Consider the following 22312-nt stretch of genomic DNA (forward strand, 5'->3'; position numbering starts at 1 on the left):
CGTCGTCATCATCGTCATCATCATCGTCGTCATCATCATCATCATCCTCCTAGGGTTACAGAACGTCGTCACCGGGACCTAATAGGACCATGATTCTTCTTTATCCCGTATATTTTGATGATGACGAAGAGTCGACACGATGACGATCTCCTGCGCTTTGCATCCGTTTATTTTTTCGATTTTAACTTTTATTTACGCATTTTTAAGCGTCCTCAGGTGCTTGTCAAAGTTCCCCCTTGCACATTTTATATGTCGTTTCCATTGTGATGCAGTGTTCGCCATCCATGACGGTGTAGGTAGCGGTAGTGACGGAGCAATAACTTCCATTTCGAATGGTAATACTTTTGATTGGCGCAGGCTAAATATTGTATAATGTTAAACATTTATAATGGGTTATTAAAAAGTGAGGAAATAAAATGCAGTTTGTAAAAATGGACAATTACACCGTCTCACTTGGCGCACCTCGGTCTAAGTTAAGCAAGCAGCAGGTACACGACATTTGATTCGAAAGATTTCAAATTTACGAATTCAATTTCAATATTAGTTTATAGGTTTAGACAATCCCACGGACAATGTCGAAGTCCGGTTTGATGTACACATGTATACGGTTAAATAAATAAATGGATCTGTTAATGCATATTAAGTGCTGAGTGCGCGGAGCCATTGCCCCTCAATGTGTAGCGGAGCTTTGCAATGATGAATGGCGTGTGCGCTTAAGGTGATTAAAGCGAGAGCGAGAGCGAGGGTGATGGCCGATCCGGAATCGCATGGTGTGTGAGAAACTTCTGTGGGAAGGTGCGAGCGAGGAAAGCGCCTTTGCGGCCTTGCTTTGGATCGCGAGCCTGGTTTGGATTGCGACATTGAGCGAGCCGGTGTCGTCTGTGCTGCCATGGACACGAGGAACTCGGCACTGCTCGAAGGTGAGCACACGGCGGACGCTTTAATGTGGTGACGAGCGTCGCATTGTCATGGTGTTATAGTCTTACGACGACGTACACCGCCATCATGTACTCCCTCACCTAGCGCTCGGCGGCTCTCGCTCCCACCTAGGCCCGAGGCTTGTTTTCTTTCTCTACGTTTCACCTGACGTGCTTTACCGTACGTTTTTGTTTGTTATAAACGGAAAACACCACGACGGTCATGACCTTCGCCCGTGGGTCGTGAGGTCTTGTCACCGGACGTGATGACGATGCGGGATTCGTAATGTCGGCATTTAAAGATACCTTTGTTGTTTCAGCTTTAGATAATGCTGACAGGACGAAGAATGGAGGATTTCTACAGCCGCTCGATCTGGATGACGATTCTTCATGCGAAGCCGATACAAGGTAAATGCTGGTTATGTCATTGGGCAGGTAAATGCTGGTTATGTAATTGGGCAGGTAAACGCTTGTTGTGTAATTGGGAAGGTAAATGCTGGTTATGTCACGGCCCTCATTAAGGAGGCAAGTGCTTGTGCATTTCGCAGGCAAATGCTTATTTTGTTCCGTCATTGTGCAGGCAAGTGCTTGTTGCGTCATTGTGCAGGCAAGTGCTTGTTGCGTCATAGTGCAGGCAAATGCTTATTTTGTTCCGTCATTGTGCAGGCAAGTGCTTGTTGCGTCATTGTGCAGGCAAGTGCTTGTTGCGTCATAGTGCAGGCAAATGCTTATTTTGTTCCGTCATTGTGCAGGCAAATGCTTGTTGCGTCATTGTGCAGGCAAGTGCTTGTTGCGTCATAGTGCAGGCAAATGCTTATTTTGTTCCGTCATTGTGCAGGCAAGTGCTTGTTGCGTCATTGTGCAGGCAAGTGCTTGTTGCGTCATTGTGCAGGCAAGTGCTTGTTGCGTCATAGTGCAGGCAAATGCTTATTTTGTTCCGTCATTGTGCAGGCAAGTGCTTGTTGCGTCATTGTGCAGGGAAGTGCTTGTTGCGTCATTGTGCACGCAAGTGCTTGTTGCGTCATTGTGCAGGCAAGTGCTTGTTGCGTCATTGTGCAGGCAAGTGCTTGTTGCGTCATTGTGCAGGCAAGTGCTTGTTGCGTCATTGTGCAGGCAAGTGCTTGTTGCGTCATTGTGCAGGCAAGTGCTTGTTGCGTCATTGTGCAGGCAAGTGCTTGTTGCGTCATTGTGCAGGCAAGTGCTTGTTGCGTCATTGTGCAGGCAAGTGCTTGTTCCGTCATAGTGCAGGCAAATGCTTATTTTGTTCCGTCATTGTGCAGGCAAGTGCTTGTTGCGTCATTGTGCCGGCAAGTGCTTGTTGCGTCATTGTGCAGGCAAGTGCTTGTTCCGTCATAATGCAGGCAAGTGCTTGTTCCGTCATAGTGCAGGCAAGTGCTTGTTGCGTCATTGTGCAGGGAAGTGCTTGTTGCATCATTGTGCAGGCAAGTGCTTGTTGCGTCATTGTGCAGGCAATTGCTTGTTGCGTAATTGTGTAGGTAAGTGCTTGTTGCGTAATTGTGTAGGTCAGTGCTTGTTGCGTAATTGTGCAGGTAAGTGCTTGTTGCGTAATAGTGTAGGTAAGTGCTTGTTGCGTAATTGTGTTGGTCAGTGCTTGTTCCGTCATTGTGCAGGCAAGTGCTTGTTCTGTCATTGTGCAGGCAAGTGCTTGCTCTGCAATTGTGCAGGCAAGTGCTTGTTCCATCATTGTGCAGGCAAGTGCTTGTTCCGTCATTGTGCAGGCACGTCCTTGTTGCATCCATTTGGCAGGCCAGTGCTTGTTGCATCATTGTGCAGGCAAGTGCTTGTTGCATCATTGTGCAGGCAAGTGCTTGTTGCGTCATTGTGCAGGCAAGTGCTTGTTGTGGCATTGCGCAGGCAAGTGCTTGTTGTGGCATTGTGCAGGAAGTGCTTGTTCCGTCATTGTGCAGGCAAGTGCTTGTTGCGTCATTGTGCAGGCAAGTGCTTGTTCCATCATTGTGCATGCAAGTGCTTGTTGCGTCATTGTGCAGGCAAGTGCTTGTTGCGTCATTGTGCAGGCAAGTGCTTGTTGCGGCATTGTGCAGGCAAGTGCTTGTTGTGGCATTGTGCAGGCAAGTGCTTGTTGCATCATTGTGCAGGCAAGTGCTTGTTCCATCATTGTGCAGGAAGTGCTTGTTCCGTCATTGTGCAGGCAAGTGCTTGTTCCGTCATTGTGCAGGCAAGTGCTTGTTCCATCATTGTGCAAGCAAATGCTTGTTTTGTTCCATCATTGTGATGGCAAATGCTTGTTTTGTTGCATCATTGTGCAGGCAAATGCTTGTTTTGTTCCATCATTGTGATGGCAAATGCTTGTTTTGTTCCATCATTGTGCAGGCAAATGCTTGTTTTGTTCCATCATTGTGCAGGCAAATGCATGTTTTGTTCCGTCATTGTGCAGACAAATTATGCTTGTTCCATCATTGTGCAGGCAAATTATGCTTGTTCCATCATTGTGCAGGCAGATGCTTTTGTTCCGTCATTGTGCAGGCAAATGCTTTCGTTCAGTCATTGAGCAGGCAAATGCTTTCGTTCAGTCATTGAGCAGGCAAATGCTTTCATTCAGTCATTGAGCAGGCAAATGCTTTCGTTCAGTCATTGAGCAGGCAAATGCTTTCGTTCCATCATTGTGCAGGCAAATGCTTTCGTTCCGTCATTGAGCAGGCAAATGCTTACGCTTCGACATTGAGCAGGCAAAGGCTTGTTTTATTTTTGCACCTTTTCTGCATTTTGTTTGTTTGCGCACACACACACACACACACACACACACACACACACACACACACACACACACACACACACACACACACACACACACACACACACACACACACACGTGTGTATACATACACACACACACACGTGTGCATACATACACACACACACGTGTGTATACATACACACACACACACACACACAATGTAACTGTGAAGCACTCCAGCATACAATAACAATCCACATAAAAACAAACGGAATAGCTGGAGTTACCTGTGTTCGTACTCTTCTTTTCATAGTTCTGTTGCAATTTGTTTAAAGTCAAACCTCATTTTACCTGGACGAAATCGCTTTGCTCCTTTGCCGAGTGACTTCACGAGCAGTTTAAAAGCGGTTGATACGGAATGTCTGGCTTGGCAAGCAATAGCAAGTGGTTCGCTAACGGAACACACCGAGCAAGCGCCTCGCCAACGGAACACACCATTTGTGAAGAAAGTCATATATAACGATCTTCACTCTTCGGGCATTTAAAATTACACCTTTGATGTTTAACTTCGCGGGCTGACAGGATGGCGTAGAGGTACGCACACTCACCTCGAAGCGGTCAAGCCTGGGTTTGAATCCCGACCTAGCTATAAACTGTCATCCTGGTGTTTCGCAAACAGGGTGATTTATCAATGTGTGTGCCGTCTCTTGAATGGACGTTAAACTGGGGGTCCCGTCTGCCAGCATGGGTTGGTCGATGTTAAAGATCTCATGGTGTCCTTCGCAAAGAGTAGGTGAGTATTGCTGGCACCATGAACAAATTACAAATTCCTGCCCTAACTAGGCGATTGTCAGCCTCTCCAGCCAGTTCGTGAATGCCTTGGGGACAAGCTTCCCCTGGCCGATCCCACAAGGTGGGATAATAGTGGCTGTTGAAGAACAACTTTGATGTTGAACTTCTCGAATAATAAATGTCAAGCAAATAATCCCATGGTGTGCCAAAAATGTAATAAACAATTAAATGAAGGAACACACACATCACCATGGTTTTCCGCTCGTTTGGTTCAACGAGAACAGTGACAGGAGAGAAGAACGAGATTACCTGCTTGTGCTTGTCCTCAATGCCAAAACCACACGCAGTGTATGCTCATGTTCTCGATCTTTGACATTTTGTTGCTTTGAGTGCTCAACTTTGTGCACAGACAAAGCGTACTCAAACGGATCAGCACTTTCGGCGGCCGTGTTCCGCGGCTTTTTTTTTTTTTCTGTTTGCGGCTGTGTTCCGCATAATGTTTTTTTTTTTTGTTTTTTTTTCCCTATTCGTGGCTGGGTTCTGTGAATTTGCGGTTTTTCAGGGGCATTGAAACAATGCCGCGGCATACATTCGCGGGATTTTCATTGATCTTCGTGGATTATCGTCGACCTTCTCTGGATTTTGCCTCGCCATTCGCGGATTTTTCCCTCGCCATTCGCGGATTTTTGCCTTGCCATTCGCGGATTTTTGCCTCGCCATTCGCGGATTTTTGCCTCGCCATTCGCGGATTTTTGCCTCGCCATTCGCGGATTTTTGCCTCGCCATTCACGGATTTTTGCCTCGCCATTCGCGGATTTTGCCTCGCCATTCGTGGATTTTGCCTCGCCATTCGTGGATTTTGCCTCGCCATTCGTGGATTTTGCCTCGCCATTCGTGGATTTTGCCTCGCCATTCGTGGATTTTGCCTCGCCATTCACGGATTTTGCCTCGCCATTCGCGTATTTTGCCTCGCCATTCGCGGATTTTGCCTCGCCATTCGCGGATTTTGCCTCGCCATGCGCGGATTTTGCCTCGCCATGCACGGATTTTGCCTCGCCATGCGCGGATTTTGCCTCGCCATGCGCGGATTTTGCCTCGCCATGCGTGGATTTTGCCTCGCCATGCGTGGATTTTGCCTCGCCATGCGCGGATTTTGCCTCGCCATGCGCGGATTTTGCCTCGCCATGCGTGGATTTTGCCTCGCCATGCGCGGATCTTGCCTCGCCATTCGTGGATTTTGCCTCGCCATGCGCGAATTTTGCCTCACCGTTCGCGGATTTAGCCTCGCCGTTCGTGGATTTTGCCTCGCCGTTCGCGGATTTTCCCTCTCCGTTCGTGGATTTTGCCTCGCCGTTCGCGGATTTTGCCTCGCCGTTCGCTGATTTTGCCTCGCCGTTCGCGGATTTTGCCTCGCCGTTCGCGGATTTTGCCTCGCCGTTCGCGGATCTTGCCTCGCCATGCGCGGATCTTGCCTCGCCATGCGCGGATCTTGCCTCGCCATGCGCGGATCTTGCCTCGCCATGCGCGGATCTTGCCTCGCCATGCGCGGATCTTGCCTCGCCATGCGCGGATCTTGCCTCGCCATTCGCGGATCTTTCCTCGCCATTCGCGGATCTTTCCTCGCCATTCGCGGATCTTGCCTCGCCATTCGCGGATCTTGCCTCGCCATTCGCGGATCTTGCCTCGCCATTCGTGGATCTTGCCTCGCCATGCGCGGATCTTGCCTCGCCATGCGCGGATCTTGCCTCGCCATGCGCGGATCTTGCCTCGCCATGCGTGGATCTTGCCTCGCCATGCGCGGATCTTGCCTCGCCATGCGCGGATCTTGCCTCTCCATTCGTGGATTTTGCCTCGCCGTTCGTGGATTTTGCCTCGCCGTTCGCGGATTTTGCCTCGCTATTCAGATTTCCGTGACTCGGGGTGTATGTATGTATGTATATTAGAGGAGGGAAATTTTTTATCAAATGCAGGAATTTATTTTCTGAATTTATACTGGGTGTTGATTTTCTCCAGACCTGTGATTTTGTCCAAGAGAGATGGCAAGGGAAAGGGCCGTGCATCCCTACCAAAGGTAATGTGTGGAGCTGTGGGGGGGTTTTTTGAAAGGGGGGTGGGGGGGGGGTGAAGGGGGGCGGGTTTGTGTTTTCTTGACTGTTTCAACAACGCCCGTTCAACCGCCAGTGATGATTGTGGTTGTTCGGTCAATTTCCATCATAACGATAAAAGGTTAAAGGCATTTGCTTTGTTTTTGATTATTATCAAAAAGGTTTATTAAGATATAAACACAACAGATGTACCCGTTAATGATGCTGGGATCGCATTTTGCTCCCTGATGCTAATTATCCAATTTGGTTGAATTGCCAAACTTTAATTCTTGCAGCAACTTTCTGTGAACGTCATCACCCGCTCCCCACTCACCCATTCCTCGCGCGATCGAAGTACTCCGGCCGTGAGTCCCAGGAGCTCCAATATGAGAAGGAACCTGAAGGCATGTTCACACTGCCTTAGCTGTGTCTCACTTTGGTCCTCATGCGATTGGAAATGTAGATTGTGTCCTCCTGTTAAATTTGCTTCCTCTCATCACACTCTTTATTTTGCTCATTCCTTTAAAATGTCATCGGCACCTTGTCCCATTTCTTCCTGTTCCTTTTGCTAGACTTCTGTGACACCGTGCTTGAACAGCCACCCGCTGGAGCACAAGCGAAGTCTGGGCAGCACGCTGTTGGTTCGCGCTCCCATTCGTAACGACATCGGGAGGTACGGCGTGCTTGAGGTGGAATGCGGGGGCCCACCAATATTCAGGAACAATTTAACCTTCAGCAAATTTGGTGCATTTGTGAAAGGAATGTAAAGCTGTGTACCCATGCTGGTAATGCAATCAAATGCTGTCTGGTGTATTTGAGTGTTTCACTTTGAGTGCATGTACTGGGTGCATGTGTCAAGGTTCCGCTGCTCCATCTCAGGCATTCTGCGACAGCATGTTTCTGCCAATCTGTGGGGTGGGGTGGGGGGAGGGGGGGACACAACTGGTTATTTACCTTTATTGTCTTGTCGTGCAATAAAGACTGATATTCTCACTGCCCCTCCATAACTACAGGCAGACAAATCACATAATATTGCTGTAGTCACCCTCTGCAAAAGCTACTGTCTTGGACAGATTGTTCCTCCAAAGCCGGCCACCACCTCAGAGCAGGACTTTTCTCTGCACTCCTAAGCTTGTAATAGTATAGAAAGCCTTTTGTGCATTCCCTTTGGACATCTCCCATTTGATTCTCTGACATCCGGTGCTGCTGTCCAAGCGGTACCTTTATCGTTTCCACAGCACATTGAATGGCCAGCAGGATTCCTTGATGCTTGTAAGCAGCGTCTTTCTTTACAAGACGTTCTCTCCCATGTTCTATATATTTTGACTGGTGTTCATCAACGGAGCATCCTCGCACCAATCCTGTTTGTGAATCACATCAACGATCTCTGCATCACTGGAAGAATCTACTGCACCATTTTGATGATTAATCAATGATTAATCATCAATGATCTCTCTGACTCTCTTGAAAATCCTCTCTATCTCTTTGCTGACGACTCTACTCTCTGTCGCTCCATTCCTCATCCTTCAGATCGGCAGTCTGCAGCCTCCTCACTCTCTGCAGACCTGGACAAAATCACAGACTGGGCATCCAAATGGAACATGTCTTTCAATCCTGATAAATCTCACACTCTTACAATGTCTCTCTGAAAAGACCGACTGGACAATCTTCCCATCCACTTTCTGAATAATCCTCTCCAAGAAGTTCTGTCACTCAAGCTTTTGGGTCTCACTATTTGCCATGATCTTTCCTGGGAAAACCACATTTCAAATCTGGCCTCCAAAGCCAGTCGCCGACTGGGCATCCTCCGTCGTGCGAAGTCCTTCCTTGGCACACCTGAGCTCCTCACCACATACAAGGCTTTCATCCGCAGCTCTATGGAATACTGCTCTCCCCTCTGGTCTGGTGCTCCTGCCTCACACCCCGCTCGTCTTCACGCTGTTGAAACCAAAGCGTTCAGAATCATTGGAATCTCCCGCGATGAAGCTAACTCCAAGGGCCTTTCACTCACTCACCGCAGGCAGGTTGGTGGTCTTTCCGTCTTCTACCGACTCCTCTCTGGCCTTGCCCCCCCAGCTCTCTCTGGGCTCTGTCCCCCAAATATTCCTACAGGTCGCACAAGATCTGCCTGCAACCCTCTTATGGTTAAACTGCCAAAATCAAGGCTTTCTGCTCACCTTCACTCCTTCATTCCTCTTTTCTCCCGCCTCTGGAACAAACTCCCTCACTCTCTTCAATCCCACTCCACCCTCCAGGTCTTTAAAACAGCTGTTCACCACCATCTCTTATCCTCCCCCATCCAAAACCTTGATCTTTTCTACCCCTGCTAATTTCGGTCCCCTTGTGTTTTATACCTCTCCCCCCCCCCTTCCCATGCCTCCTCCCCCCCAAGCCCTCTCCCTCCCACACTTCTCCCTGCTCTCAAATGTTGTGGTTGTGTGCTTCCCCATTCTCTCCCCATCTTGTCTTCCGCTCCCTCTTTTTGTATATTTTGTTTGTCTGGTTGTTTTGTTTGTGAAATAAATGTTAGCTCTTTCACGAGCCTCGATTCAGTATACAAAAATAAAAAAATAAAAAAATCCACCATGTGCAGATCTGTTCTGTTCCTCACCCTTTTGACATTCGATTTGCAAATATTTGAAAATAGCAACAGATCATCTACCAGGAACGTATCATTTAATGCAGCAAAGTCCCACTCTTTGTCTCTCCTTAAGGACCAGCAGGAATATCCCCAATTGGTGTTGTGGTCATCTTCTGGGAGAGGTACAGTCCTCAGAGCTCTTGGACCTCACCATCAGTTGTAACTTGTCCTTGGTAGAGGTACATCACATCTCCAAGCTGGCCTCTAAAGCCAGCTACCACTAAGTTTGTTCAATCGAGGTGCTTCCTCTGCCAAGCTCAGCTTGTTACGGTGTTCAAGGGTTCATCCAAAGTGCAATGAAAATGGCTCTCAATTATGGACTGGTCAGGTTGCTGCCTCCCATCTTATCTTCAAGGCCTTTGAATCCAATTGTCTTCCATGTCATTTGGATATTGTAGCAGGAGAATGAGGGTAAGGATCTACTCACTGACAGTATGCAATTTTTTTTCTTTCTCATCCTACCATCACACACCCCTGTCCTTACATGTTGTGCTCATTTTGTAAGACGTAAGAGTCCCTTTCCTTGTTTCCTTCTTCAAGTCTAAACTTTATGCTTCTCTCCATTATTTTGTATCCCTCTTTTCTCACCTGTGAAACCATCTTTCCAAGTTAATCGTCTCAAGCCATTATTTCAAATCTAATGTACACCACTACCACGTGGTCTCTCTGGTTTATACTACTGAGGTTTCCTACACACATTGAGATCCTGTTATGACCTTTGTCCTGCAATTCCTCTGATTGTTCTGTGGTACTTACATTTGTTGTTGTTGCACCGGTTTCCCTTCATACATTTTGTCTATGGACAATTTGCTCCCTGTTATTCTACTTTCCCATGAGCCTCGACGCCTATATTTACAAAGAAAAATGAACAATAACAAGGAAGAGCAATCGGCAATTGCAGACCCTTGCAAGGACATGTTTGTGTTGTTGGGTCCTCAGGGTAATTTTGCTTTTTGGGTCCTCGGGGTCTTTTGGGTCCTCGGGGTCTTTTGGGTCCTCGGGGTCTTTTGGGTCCTCGGGGTCTTTTGGGTCCTCGGGGTCTTTTGGGTCCTCGGGGTCTTTTGGGTCCTCGGGGTCTTTTGGGTCCTCGGGGTCTTTTGGGTCCTCGGGGTCTTTTGGGTCCTCGGGGTCTTTTGGGTCCTCGGGGTCTTTTGGGTCCTCGGGTCTTTTGGGTCCTCGGGTCTTTTGGGTCCTTGGGGTCTTTTGGGTCCTCGGGGTCTTTTGGGTCCTCGGGGTCTTTTGGGTCCTCGGGGTCTTTTGGGTCCTCGGGGTCTTTTGGGTCCTCGGGGTCTTTTGGGTCCTCGGGGTCTTTTGGGTCCTCGGGGTCTTTTGGGTCCTCGGGGTCTTTTGGATCCTCGGGGTCTTTTGGATCCTCGGGGTCTTTTGGATCCTCGGGGTCTTTTGGATCCTCGGGGTCTTTTGGATCCTCGGGGTCTTTTGGGTCCTCGGGGTCTTTTGGGTCCTCGGGGTCTTTTGGGTCCTCTGGGTCTTTGGGGTCCTCAGGGTTATTAAGGGTCCTTCGGGTTATTTTTAAATTTATTTTTGCTGAAGGCTATTACAGACTATATCGTCCTCATTGAGGCCAAGCCTTAAATAAAAGACCCACGTTGATAGAAAAGTGAAGAAAGAGAGAATAGTGCGTTTTTGAGGAAGTAAAAAAAAAATCTGCTTTTTGAAAAGGGGAAGATCATAAGTGTTTGGAAATACATGAGAAGGTAAAGTGTTCCAGAGTTTGGCAGTGGAAGCGAAGAAACAAACATCATAACGAACCACCCTTGAGTTGCCAATGGCTACACAATAATCATGAGATGGAGTGGCTGTCAAGTATTCCTTGGTCTCGCTAATGGCGGAGGGACACAAGCAGAAATTTATTGGGAGCAGAAACCAAAGTAATATCTGTAGAAAAGAGAAAGAGAGAAAACTTTGTGGCGTAATTAAAGCGGGTCGAGTTTTGAGACCAGACTGGGAGGGTTGATAAATGGGATTACTTTGGATTAAATTCTCTCCAGTAAGTATGTGGCACGAGAACCTCCCCAGATGTGAGAGCAGTTCTCCATACACGGACGAATCAATCCTTTATATCGTTGAAGCAACTGTTGAGAGAAGAAGAATCTTCGACATCTGAACAAGACAAGACCAGTTTCTTCGAGGCAGATTTAGCTTTTTGTGTAATGTGTGGATTCCAGGCTAAATTTGATGTTAGGGTAATACCTAGTAGGTTTATTGTATTAGTACAGTGGATAACAACAACAATTGTGCATTTTATTAGAAAAGCATCAGTAAACTGTACCTGTATACATCTGTAAAACATGTCAACTACCCCCAGTATATGTCTGCACCCACAGCTCAGCCGCATTGTGACAAAATCCAACTTTATATGTACCAGAAACCTATGAGCAGAGAGTACTCTGCTGAATCCATGTAAGATCCCTTACAAATTTGACAAATTTTCCCAAAGGCATATCATTGTCCTAGAATTTGTGAACACAACCCTTTTACACACAAACAGCGTCATGTCATCACATATTCATTATCAAATTGCATTCCAAGGTTACTGTAGGGGAATTTGATTTGTAGCTGAGACTCAAGACTCCAATGACCGGACACAGGTTTTACAAAAGGTCTAGTTTATTAACTGGTTATTCACTTCATTCCATTACCAAATAATACCGCATAATTCAATGGACCAGGTTAACTCTTTTCGCATGGTCCTTCTCGTTCGGCCGATGTTCCTCCGCCACTCCCGTCGGTCAGAGCTTCTGCTCACAAGTTCTCTCGACTCGACGTTTGCTCTCGTTTATATGGACAAACTGGACTTAATCCCCTGTCCGCTGAACGTTAATCCTTTCTCCGCTAATGCCCCGAGGTCATGCATGCACCAAGTCCTGGCATCAGCTCGCTCCCCTCCTGCTGTGAGTTCCGTTTACCAAACGATAGGGGGGTGCTTCAGCCAGGGGCTGTGACCAGGTGGACAAGAGATTATCATGTTCGGGCACATTCCTGACACTCATTTACGAACTCGTCTTTCACAGAGTTTGCAGGTAAAATGTATCTGCTTCGTTACCAGTGTTAATTAATAAGTTACCAGTGCCAATTAATAAGTTACACTGAGTTACACTTCCACAATTCCCTCATCTTTTTGTTTTTGTTTATATTAACCATTAATCTAAACATCAATATAAGTAAACAATCAATCACTACAAGTAAACATCATTACAAGTATAAGTAAATAATCAATCACTTTGGTAATCAAATTCCCTTGGGCATACACCGTCATCCTGCAAGAATCACAAAACATTTCGTTGGTCATTGACTCCTTCCATATCGTTCAATCTATTGCATTTGCATCACAAATATATTTTCAAAACAACACTTCACCATCACCAAGATACAACAATTTCACTTCATTTTCAAGTTTTGTAAAGCATCTGCACCATCTGGCAAAAAACGTTTGCCTCCACACAAATGTTGACTTTGTTTGAAAGGAAGGGCTGATCACTTGTGTTTGAATCCTGGTATGAAACATTTTCTCCTAATGTCTTCATAGCTCCTGCACTACTTCGTGTAGGATTTCGCTGTTGTGGTAACATTGCGGAGTCATAGACTGACCCTGCTCTCCTTGTAGCATTCTTGCCACTTTTTGCTGTAAACCATAGTAATTCCTGAACAAGGCCTTCACCCAGTTGTAGTCGACTTGCCTCCTCCCTCATTGTGAGTGGGCAGCAAGTATTGGTGTGACGTTGATTGGCCAGCAAGATGTGGAACAGGGATGCCGGATGCATCCACAATGATGTTGGGACCATGGTGTTCCGGTCATTCATGGTCCTTACCAGGAGCAACCAGCAGAATCGTGCACAGCTGTTGTGACAAGGGCACAGCCGTTTTTTTGCAGCTCCATGCTGGTTCCCCGGACGTTGGTGAAGTAATAACATATGTCCCCGCATTTCACAGAGGTTGCAGGTAAAATGTCGTTATCCTGCAACTTCTGATGTGGTGAATGTTCGAAGCCTTCGAACAAGAGTAAGTGATCGCCTTTCTTTCATATGTTGCAGTGTGATCCAGGCAAATGGTCACATAAATTTCCTTGGTGAAGGTAAGCATTCATCTCCAAGTTACACGGGAGAATGTCTTCATCATTCTTTGAGAAAGAGGGTGTCTGCCATGATTAACTTCATTTTTTAGCCACAAATTTTCTTTCTCGAACTTCTTCCCAATTCCGTTAGCAATCCCTCCAAAATGTGATCTCGTCTTATCCTTATGCTCAGTCACATCTGAATCTGCTTTCCGCACACACTGAATCAGATAGGGTACATCTTACCATGAAATCAGCATAATCATGTATATCTTCCGACAGTTTCACATTCAACAATTTGTTGTTTTTCCTTAACACAAAAGTTATATTCATTTATATGCGTCACACAAATAATATTCAATCAGGTATGTATTTTATTACTAAACTAAGAATAGCATTGTATATGATTACAATCACAAACGGGAATACCTAATTCCCAACAACAATTTTCCCAAACCAACAAATTAAACATAATGTATTATTACCATAATTCCTCTCCACTTTTTCTTTTCCCTCTTTTTTTCCTAACAGTGTGTCACTCGTGGTGATATGAGTTCACTGATATTGTAATTGACACAACTCATAACATTGTCGTTATGCCATTATCTTAATTCTACTGTATTCACTATTCATTTGCAACATCACTTGATTCATTCTTTTAATCTCGGTATTATTCATATCATCATAACAATCTTTCTATTTTAGGTCCATATTTGTTTCTATTCTTATCAACCTCCTACGGTTTATCAATTTGTTCCAAAACACTGCAACCAAAGGTTTTAACCAAAGCTCTACCAAACTATTTCCAATTTGAACTCAAAATGCTAATTAAACAACAATTCAAAGAATTAACTTCAATGGGTCAACAAATTCATTTTATAAACAGATCTAATTTTCCCATCCAATAATTTTCCTTGCCAAATGTCATATTGCAACACTTTAATAAACCTTCGAAAAATGTCTCCCAAATCAATAAATTCCCTTTTTACTTCCCAAATACTCATCTGTAAATTACATATTCAATTACAGTTTTTTCCTATTTGTTCGGCCTAAATGGCCACCGAAGTGGCTGCCAACATGCAGTACCGTTTTTATCTACCAAGCAAGTATTCGTCCACATAAGATCTCTACCAAAATGTTGTTTGTAAAAAACAAATCTGGGATTTCTGATTACATGGATGCACATTCTCAGGACATTTCAGGCTGCTTGTTAACAATCCACTACGATAAATTAATTCCTTTACCCACAATCAAATAATTAGTACAAATTGAGGATATTATCCCTATCACATTCATTTATAGATTCATTATGTTGGATCTAAATTTTCTCCCACTGCTGCAAGGAAGAACAATAGCTCTAATAAGTCTTTGTAATATCTCACTTCATTTACCCAGCATCGAAGAATTTATTTACTATCCATTCCCATCTGTTAACCAGTGACTTTGTTTGAACTCCAAAACTTAATTTGATGAATCCCATGTGTACAGCTACCACTTATTGAAACCCATACTTTTGTAGAAAATATCCAAGTAAGTGTTTTTATTTTAAACCCCCTTGACTGTTGCTCATCCATTTCTATGCACCCAGTGAGTACTACTGACACCAGTATGCCAATATAGGTGTGCGAGTTTAACAAATATGTTGCAGGTACACGTGACATCGCGTTCTGAGTATAAATAACGTAACAGCGCGTTCATGTCTGCCCCTTGGTTTAAGATTCACAATGCATTCCGTTTTAAAACTCACAATAGTTCAAATCAGCAAGATTTTCTTTACTATTTTCCCATATCCTCTATGCCTAATACACATCCATACATGCAGCACAATTTATATGCTGATAAAATTCAAGTATATATATATATATATATAAATCCATGAGCAGAGTATTCTGGGAAGTCAGTGTAAGACCTCTCCCAAATTTGGATAATTTTGTACTCCCTCATTTCCTTTTATGAAGCTCATATCCATAAATAGATGTTATTCTCATATAAATTCTATCAAAAATGGAATCCCAAAATTACTCACAATTTTACTATTAATTAATGGCTGCTCATAACCCAGCACATCAAATCTTTATATTCCATTTCCCTTGACAAAAGAGATAATGTTCATAATCAAATTATATTTCTATTTTATTTTACGGATTCTCTGGATATTCAATCCCATCCACATAAAACTATCCATTTCCAGACAGGCACACTGTCGGTGTCAACAATCTTGTAAGATTGATATACAAAACAACAAAAACAAAAACACTAACATTGACACACATAAACACACACACACACACACATGCATTATGCGTATTTGTTTGCGTTGGAACCATTATTTACCGATCAAGATGGGTGTCAATTTTATTTCAATTTCATAAAATTTGTCCTTCAATTTTATAAATGCTAATACACAAATAGACCAAAAAGTTTATTCTTAGAAAACCCCTATAATGTCACATTGACATTACCCTTTCAGTTCCCACCATAATTTATCCAAATTTGACTACACACCCATTTGCATGTCAGTCGACCACTGACCTATCAATCATGCGGAACACTAGTCCGAAATTCCCACCTGATCATCATGTGACTTGTCACTTAGTTTCAAAAATTTGCAAAGCAATTGTTCCAACTTTGTAAATTTAAAATTGTGTGCCCAACATAAAAGATCCAATTTCGGCATTTGATCAATTAATTATCAATTTGCTTACAAGCAAAAGAAAAAATGAATAATTCTTGCTCCGAAAACTTTTCAGACCCAAGAATCATCGACAGTTATTCATGTTTGTCCAGTAATCTAATTTGTTGAGGCCAATCGTCATTTGGGATTTGTCGCAATGAAGGCCTAATCATTGTCTGAGGTATCGGTCAGCACTGGTACCCTTGATCTTGGTTTACCCTATTAACTTGTCTTCCTTTTGGTATACGGACATCCTCTTTTCCAATGTCCCATCCGTCCACACTTGAAACACCGGTTTCTGTCGTTGCCTGGGCTGTGCACCTGTGCACTTGTATTGCTGGGCTGCATCTCTACATCCCTGAGTTGCCACTGCAATCTCTCGTTATCTCCTGAAACACGAAAAAATTCTCTGTACCATCCTTTTTGGGGAGACAACTGGAAATCAGATGGGACAAATGTCACTTTCATTCCTAATTTCGAGGGCAGTTGTGCATTTGTCTCCTCCACTGTATCCTGTATCCTTTTTATTTTAAATTCTAGATCCGTTATCCGTTCTTGCTGTTCCCGTTGTCTGGATTCACCATCCCAAAGATGGAATGCAAGCCAGTCTACCGTTAGATTCTGTCTCTTTCTGGCTTTCAATCTTTGTTCTAATCTTTCCAATCGACTTCGCTCAAATGTACCATCTCTTGGAAACTCCTCATCATGTCCCTTTGTCCACAAATACCAATTCTCGACCTGCCTTATAGCTTCGGCACCATAACGGTCGTACATATGATGTGTACAAGTACCTTTTTGTGGAATCTCTGGTTGTCCTTGTGTATTCTTGCAGGCTCCATTTCCCATTCTGCCTTTTATCAAAGTAGCGTTGGATGTGTTGTAGTTTGTTCCTCTAAAGCTTCACTCGTACCTCCAGGAAGGGTCTCTCCACCTGTTCACACGGTGATTTCCAGAGAATCTCCCTCAGCTGTGGCTTTTGCACAATCCAATCTCACAGATCAGTATTTGCAGATGAGCCGGAGGGTCAGTATGAAATGGGTGAATCCTCAGGTGTCCGCTCTGTTGACGGGGAAATCACACAATGGTAACCGCACATATATATCTGTATATAAACTCACCACCTTGCTCAATTTTCCCAGGTTGTCTCCACATTGATAATATCTCGCAAAGATATCAAAGCTTCTTTCGTGAGACCGCATTTTCATCAATCAAACAATCAATATATTCAATTCAATTTATTCAGTTCAATTTATTCAGTTAAATTTATTCAATTAAATTCAATCAATTAGATTCAATCAATCAACAATTCAATCAATTATTCAATTTCAATTAATTCATCAATATTCATCAATAAATCAAATTAATCATTTTGAATGACTCCTTGCATAAGCCCTTTCCCCAATGATGTCAGGACAGGTCCATCCATTGACTGAGATCGAATCTCATCGGTCGTCACCTCTGGTTCGTACCTCATGTCAATTGATGAATCACCGTCCTGTCCTAGGGTCATATCTGACATATTTCCCCATTTTGCCTGGTCTCCACAAATTTTCTTTGCAACCACTAAAGGCAACTCATCCTTCATTCGTGAGACAAGAATATCCAATCATATCATTCTACTTCTTCCATAAGTGTGAAGAATATCCAATCATATCATTCTACTTCTTCCTGAGTGTGAAGAATATCCAATCATATCATTCAACTTCTTCCTGAGTGTGAAGAATATCCAATCATATCATTCAACTTCTTCCTGAGTGTGAAGAATATCTAATCATATCATTCAACTTCTTCCTGAGTGTGAAGAATATCCAATCATATCATTCAACTTCTTCCATAAGTGTGAAGAATATCCAATCATATCATTCAACTTCTTCCTGAGTGTGAAGAATATCCAATCATATCATTCAACTTCTTCCTGAGTGTGAAGAATATCCAATCATATCATTCAACTTCTTCCTGAGTGTGAAGAATATCTAATCATATCATCTATGTACAGATCGCTAGAGAAGAAAAAAAAAAACACGAATAATAGATAAAACCGTGTGTAAGACCTCTCCCAAATTTTGTCCGCTCATTCACTTTTCCTGATTCGCATCAAGGATCTCCATCATCAGACAGCGTACTTAATTCCGCATTTTAATGAGAATTCAACAGGATTTTACGACTCAAAGGAAAAAGAACGAGCAGACCTTTTGCAGGACGATCGTTACAAAATCGTTACATATATTAAAGTATTTATAATGTCGACAAATCATATCTTAATTCTTACAAAATTTGGTTCTTTGAATAAATCACAGCACCGGGAGAACCAGCTCCAAAAATGGATCTTTGTGTTTATTCAGTACCCTAGTAATTGGTTCTTTGTGTACTAATTACACAGCACCCAGGCCCCGCTCATATGGATCTTTGTGCAGCGCTGCACAGCACCTGAGCAAAAGGGGTTTCATCTACATTTTCCTTATCCGGTGTACCATCCGTGATATTTGTTTGCTCATTCACTATTCCTGATTCGTCATCAAGGATCTCCATCATCACACAGCGTACTTAATTCCGCATTTTAATGAGAATTCAACAGGAATTTACGACTCAAAGGAAAAAGAACGAGCAGACATTTTGCAGGACGATAACTGGAATTAGTCGTGAAAATATATCCAAAATACACAAGAATACACACCCACTTACATAAACAACATTTATTCCGTTTAACAGAACAAACATTTCCTCTATCATGACATGCATGTCTTCAAAATTATATGACCAAGAGAAAAAGTAAAATTAATTAAAAACTGCGGGCAGTGATGATCCGGGGACCATACCGCTCCATCCTGATTGGACGAGTGCGTGCTAGAGTCGTTAATAACGACAGTCCAGATCCGATTGTTCAAAATTTCAACTCAATCGATCGAAAAATGAACGCAGGGATGCATTTTAAAGGTGCAGTGGCACTAACTGAGTTGCCACGAATATGGCCACGAAATTGCCAATATGGCCATCACAAAATATTTTCCTTAATCAATTGGCTCATAGCATAACCAATCTGTAAGTATTTCATCCGAAGATGTATCTCTGAGGACTTTTAATTAAATAAGTCATTTATAAATCAACGAGTTAATTTATTAAATGATTAATCAATAAATCAAAATTATCCTTGATAGCCACATCACTCGGTCAGTGTCATGTCCAAATATCAGCTTCCTTACTCAAAAGGTGCCTGAGTTAATGTAATGTAATTACTGTAATAAGATTACTGCAATTACTGTAATGATTACTGTAATTACTGTAACTACCGGAACTGTAATTACTGTAATTACCTCAGGTAATTACTGTAATGTAATTACTGTAATTTAATAAGAAATGTAATTAATTAAATAAGTACTTCATTAATCGTTAATAATGAAATAATTCCTTAATTTTCATTCGATTCACTTGACATTCGAATGGGATTTATATATCCGTCAACTAGTTCAATCAACAACTATTTTATTTAACATAGGCCAAAAGTCAACAACAATTTGAAAAATCCTTAATTTTCATTCGATTCACTTGACATTCGAATGGGATTTATATATCCGTCAACTAGTTCAATCAACACCTATTTTATTCAACATAGGCCAAAAGTCAACAACAATTTGAAAAATCCTTAATTTTCATTCGATTCACTTGACATTCGAATGGGATTTATATATCCGTCAACTAGTTCAATCAACACCTATTTTATTCAACATAGGCCAAAAGTCAACAACAATTTGAAAAATCCTTAATTTTCATTCGATTCACTTGACATTCGAATGGGATTTATATATCCCTCAACTAGTTCAATCAACAACTATTTTATTCAACATAGGCCAAAAGTCCACAACAATTTGAAAAATCCTTAATTTTCATTCGATTCACTTGACATTCGAATGGGATTTATATATCCGTCAACTAGTTCAATCAACAACTATTTTATTTAACATAGGCCAAAAGTCAACAACAATTTGAAAAATCCTTAATTTTCATTCGATTCACTTGACATTCGAATGGGATTTATATATCCCTCAACTAGTTCAATCAACAACTATTTTATTCAACATAGGCCAAAAGTCAACAATTTGAAAAAGCCTTAATTTTCATTCGATTCACTTGACATTCGAATGGGATTTATATATCCGTCAACTAGTTCAATCAACACCTATTTTATTCAACATAGGCCAAAAGTCAACAACAATTTGAAAAATCCTTAATTTTCATTCGATTCACTTGACATTCGAATGGGATTTATATATCCGTCAACTAGTTCAATCAACAACTATTTTATTCAACATAGGCCAAAAGTCCACAACAATTTGAAAAATCCTTAATTTTCATTCGATTCACTTGACATTCGAATGGGATTTATATATCCGTCAACTAGTTCAATCAACAACTATTTTATTTAACATAGGCCAAAAGTCAACAACAATTTGAAAAATCCTTAATTTTCATTCGATTCACTTGACATTCGAATGGGATTTATATATCCCTCAACTAGTTCAATCAACACCTATTTTATTTAACATAGGCCAAAAGTCAACAACAATTTGAAAAATCCTTAATTTTCATTCGATTCACTTGACATTCGAATGGGATTTATATATCCGTCAACTAGTTCAATCAACACCTATTTTATTCAACATAGGCCAAAAGTCAACAACAATTTGAAAAATCCTTAATTTTCATTCGATTCACTTGACATTCGAATGGGATTTATATATCCCTCAACTAGTTCAATCAACAACTATTTTATTCAACATAGGCCAAAAGTCCACAACAATTTGAAAAATCCTTAATTTTCATTCGATTCACTTGACATTCGAATGGGATTTATATATCCCTCAACTAGTTCAATCAACAACTATTTTATTCAACATAGGCCAAAAGTCAACAACAATTTGAAAAAGCCTTAATTTTCATTCGATTCACTTGACATTCGAATGGGATTTATATATCCGTCAACTAGTTCAATCAACACCTATTTTATTCAACATAGGCCAAAAGTCAACAACAATTTGAAAAATCCTTAATTTTCATTCGATTCACTTGACATTCGAATGGGATTTATATATCCGTCAACTAGTTCAATCAACAACTATTTTATTCAACATAGGCCAAAAGTCCACAACAATTTGAAAAATCCTTAATTTTCATTCGATTCACTTGACATTCGAATGGGATTTATATATCCGTCAACTAGTTCAATCAACAACTATTTTATTCAACATAGGCCAAAAGTCCACAACAATTTGAAAAATCCTTAATTTTCATTCGATTCACTTGACATTCGAATGGGATTTATATATCCGTCAACTAGTTCAATCAACACCTATTTTATTCAACATAGGCCAAAAGTCAACAACAATTTGAAAAATCCTTAATTTTCATTCGATTCACTTGACATTCGAATGGGATTTATATATCCCTCAACTAGTTCAATCAACAACTATTTTATTCAACATAGGCCAAAAGTCCACAACAATTTGAAAAATCCTTAATTTTCATTCGAAAAAAAATTATTTATCTATTTATTTAAAACGGGTGTACACGATTGTACACGTGTACGGACCTTACCGAACCTTACCGACCCGGCAAACAAATCGTCTCATGGTGCACTTCATGAGCCGATTTGCCCGCAGATCTGGGCAAGGCTTTTAATACCCAGCGTCATGTCCTCGCAAGCTCACGAATAAATAGAATCATTTTAAAACGTTTCATCCTTGGATTACCTATGGACAATCACAAGTCCCACACACCAAATCCTCCATCTTCAGAATTCATATTTCATAATGGACAGATCCCCAAGACGTCATGCTCACCTTGGCGACGTCCACTCGAAATTCCAGCGGTGCCTCCAGATTGTAGGGGAATTTGTAGCTGAGACTCAAGACTCCAATGACCGGACACAGGTTTTACAAAAGGTCTAGTTTATTAACTGGTTATTCACTTCATTCCATTACCAAATAATACCGCATAATTCAATGGACCAGGTTAACTCTTTTCGCATGGTCCTTCTCGTTCGGCCGATGTTCCTCCGCCACTCCCGTCGGTCAGAGCTTCTGCTCACAAGTTCTCTCGACTCAACGTTTGCTCTCGTTTATATGGACAAACTGGACTTAATCCCCAGTCCGCTGAACGTTAATCCTTTCTCCGCTAATGCCCCGAGGTCATGCATGCACCAAGTCCTGGCATCAGCTCGCTCCCCTCCTGCTGTGAGTTCCGTTTACCAAACGATAGGGGGGTGCTTCAGCCAGGGGCTGTGACCAGGTGGACAAGAGATTATCATGTTCGGGCACATTCCTGACACTCATTTACGAACTCGTCTTTCACAGAGTTTGCAGGTAAAATGTATCTGCTTCGTTACCAGTGTTAATTAATAAGTTACCAGTGCCAATTAATAA

General features: G+C 42.3%; 1 protein-coding gene across 7 annotated transcripts in view; it reads left to right on the forward strand.

Annotated features, from left to right (window-relative positions):
• The first annotated feature begins 432 nt into the window (after positions 1 to 432).
• The window catches only part of LOC137427213 (sentrin-specific protease 6), a 224412-nt gene continuing 202532 nt past the window's right edge, over positions 433 to 22312 (forward strand). Inside the window, exons 1-5 of one of the 7 annotated variants that reach the window (XM_068116490.2) lie at positions 433 to 920; positions 1238 to 1325; positions 6439 to 6496; positions 6806 to 6913; positions 7082 to 7182. In XM_068116490.2, the coding sequence (XP_067972591.2) occupies positions 890 to 920; positions 1238 to 1325; positions 6439 to 6496; positions 6806 to 6913; positions 7082 to 7182 (386 nt within the window). In that variant the 5' untranslated portion in view covers positions 433 to 889. The remainder of the gene's footprint in view (positions 921 to 1237; positions 1326 to 6438; positions 6497 to 6805; positions 6914 to 7081; positions 7183 to 22312) is intronic. The other 6 variants (XM_068116492.2, XM_078778566.1, XM_068116491.2 and 3 more) reach the window with 6 other exon arrangements.

This window comes from Myxine glutinosa, chromosome 5 (genome assembly GCF_964187855.1).
Source record: "Myxine glutinosa chromosome 5, kmMyxGlut1.1, whole genome shotgun sequence".
Classification (NCBI taxonomy): Eukaryota; Metazoa; Chordata; class Myxini; order Myxiniformes; family Myxinidae; genus Myxine; species Myxine glutinosa.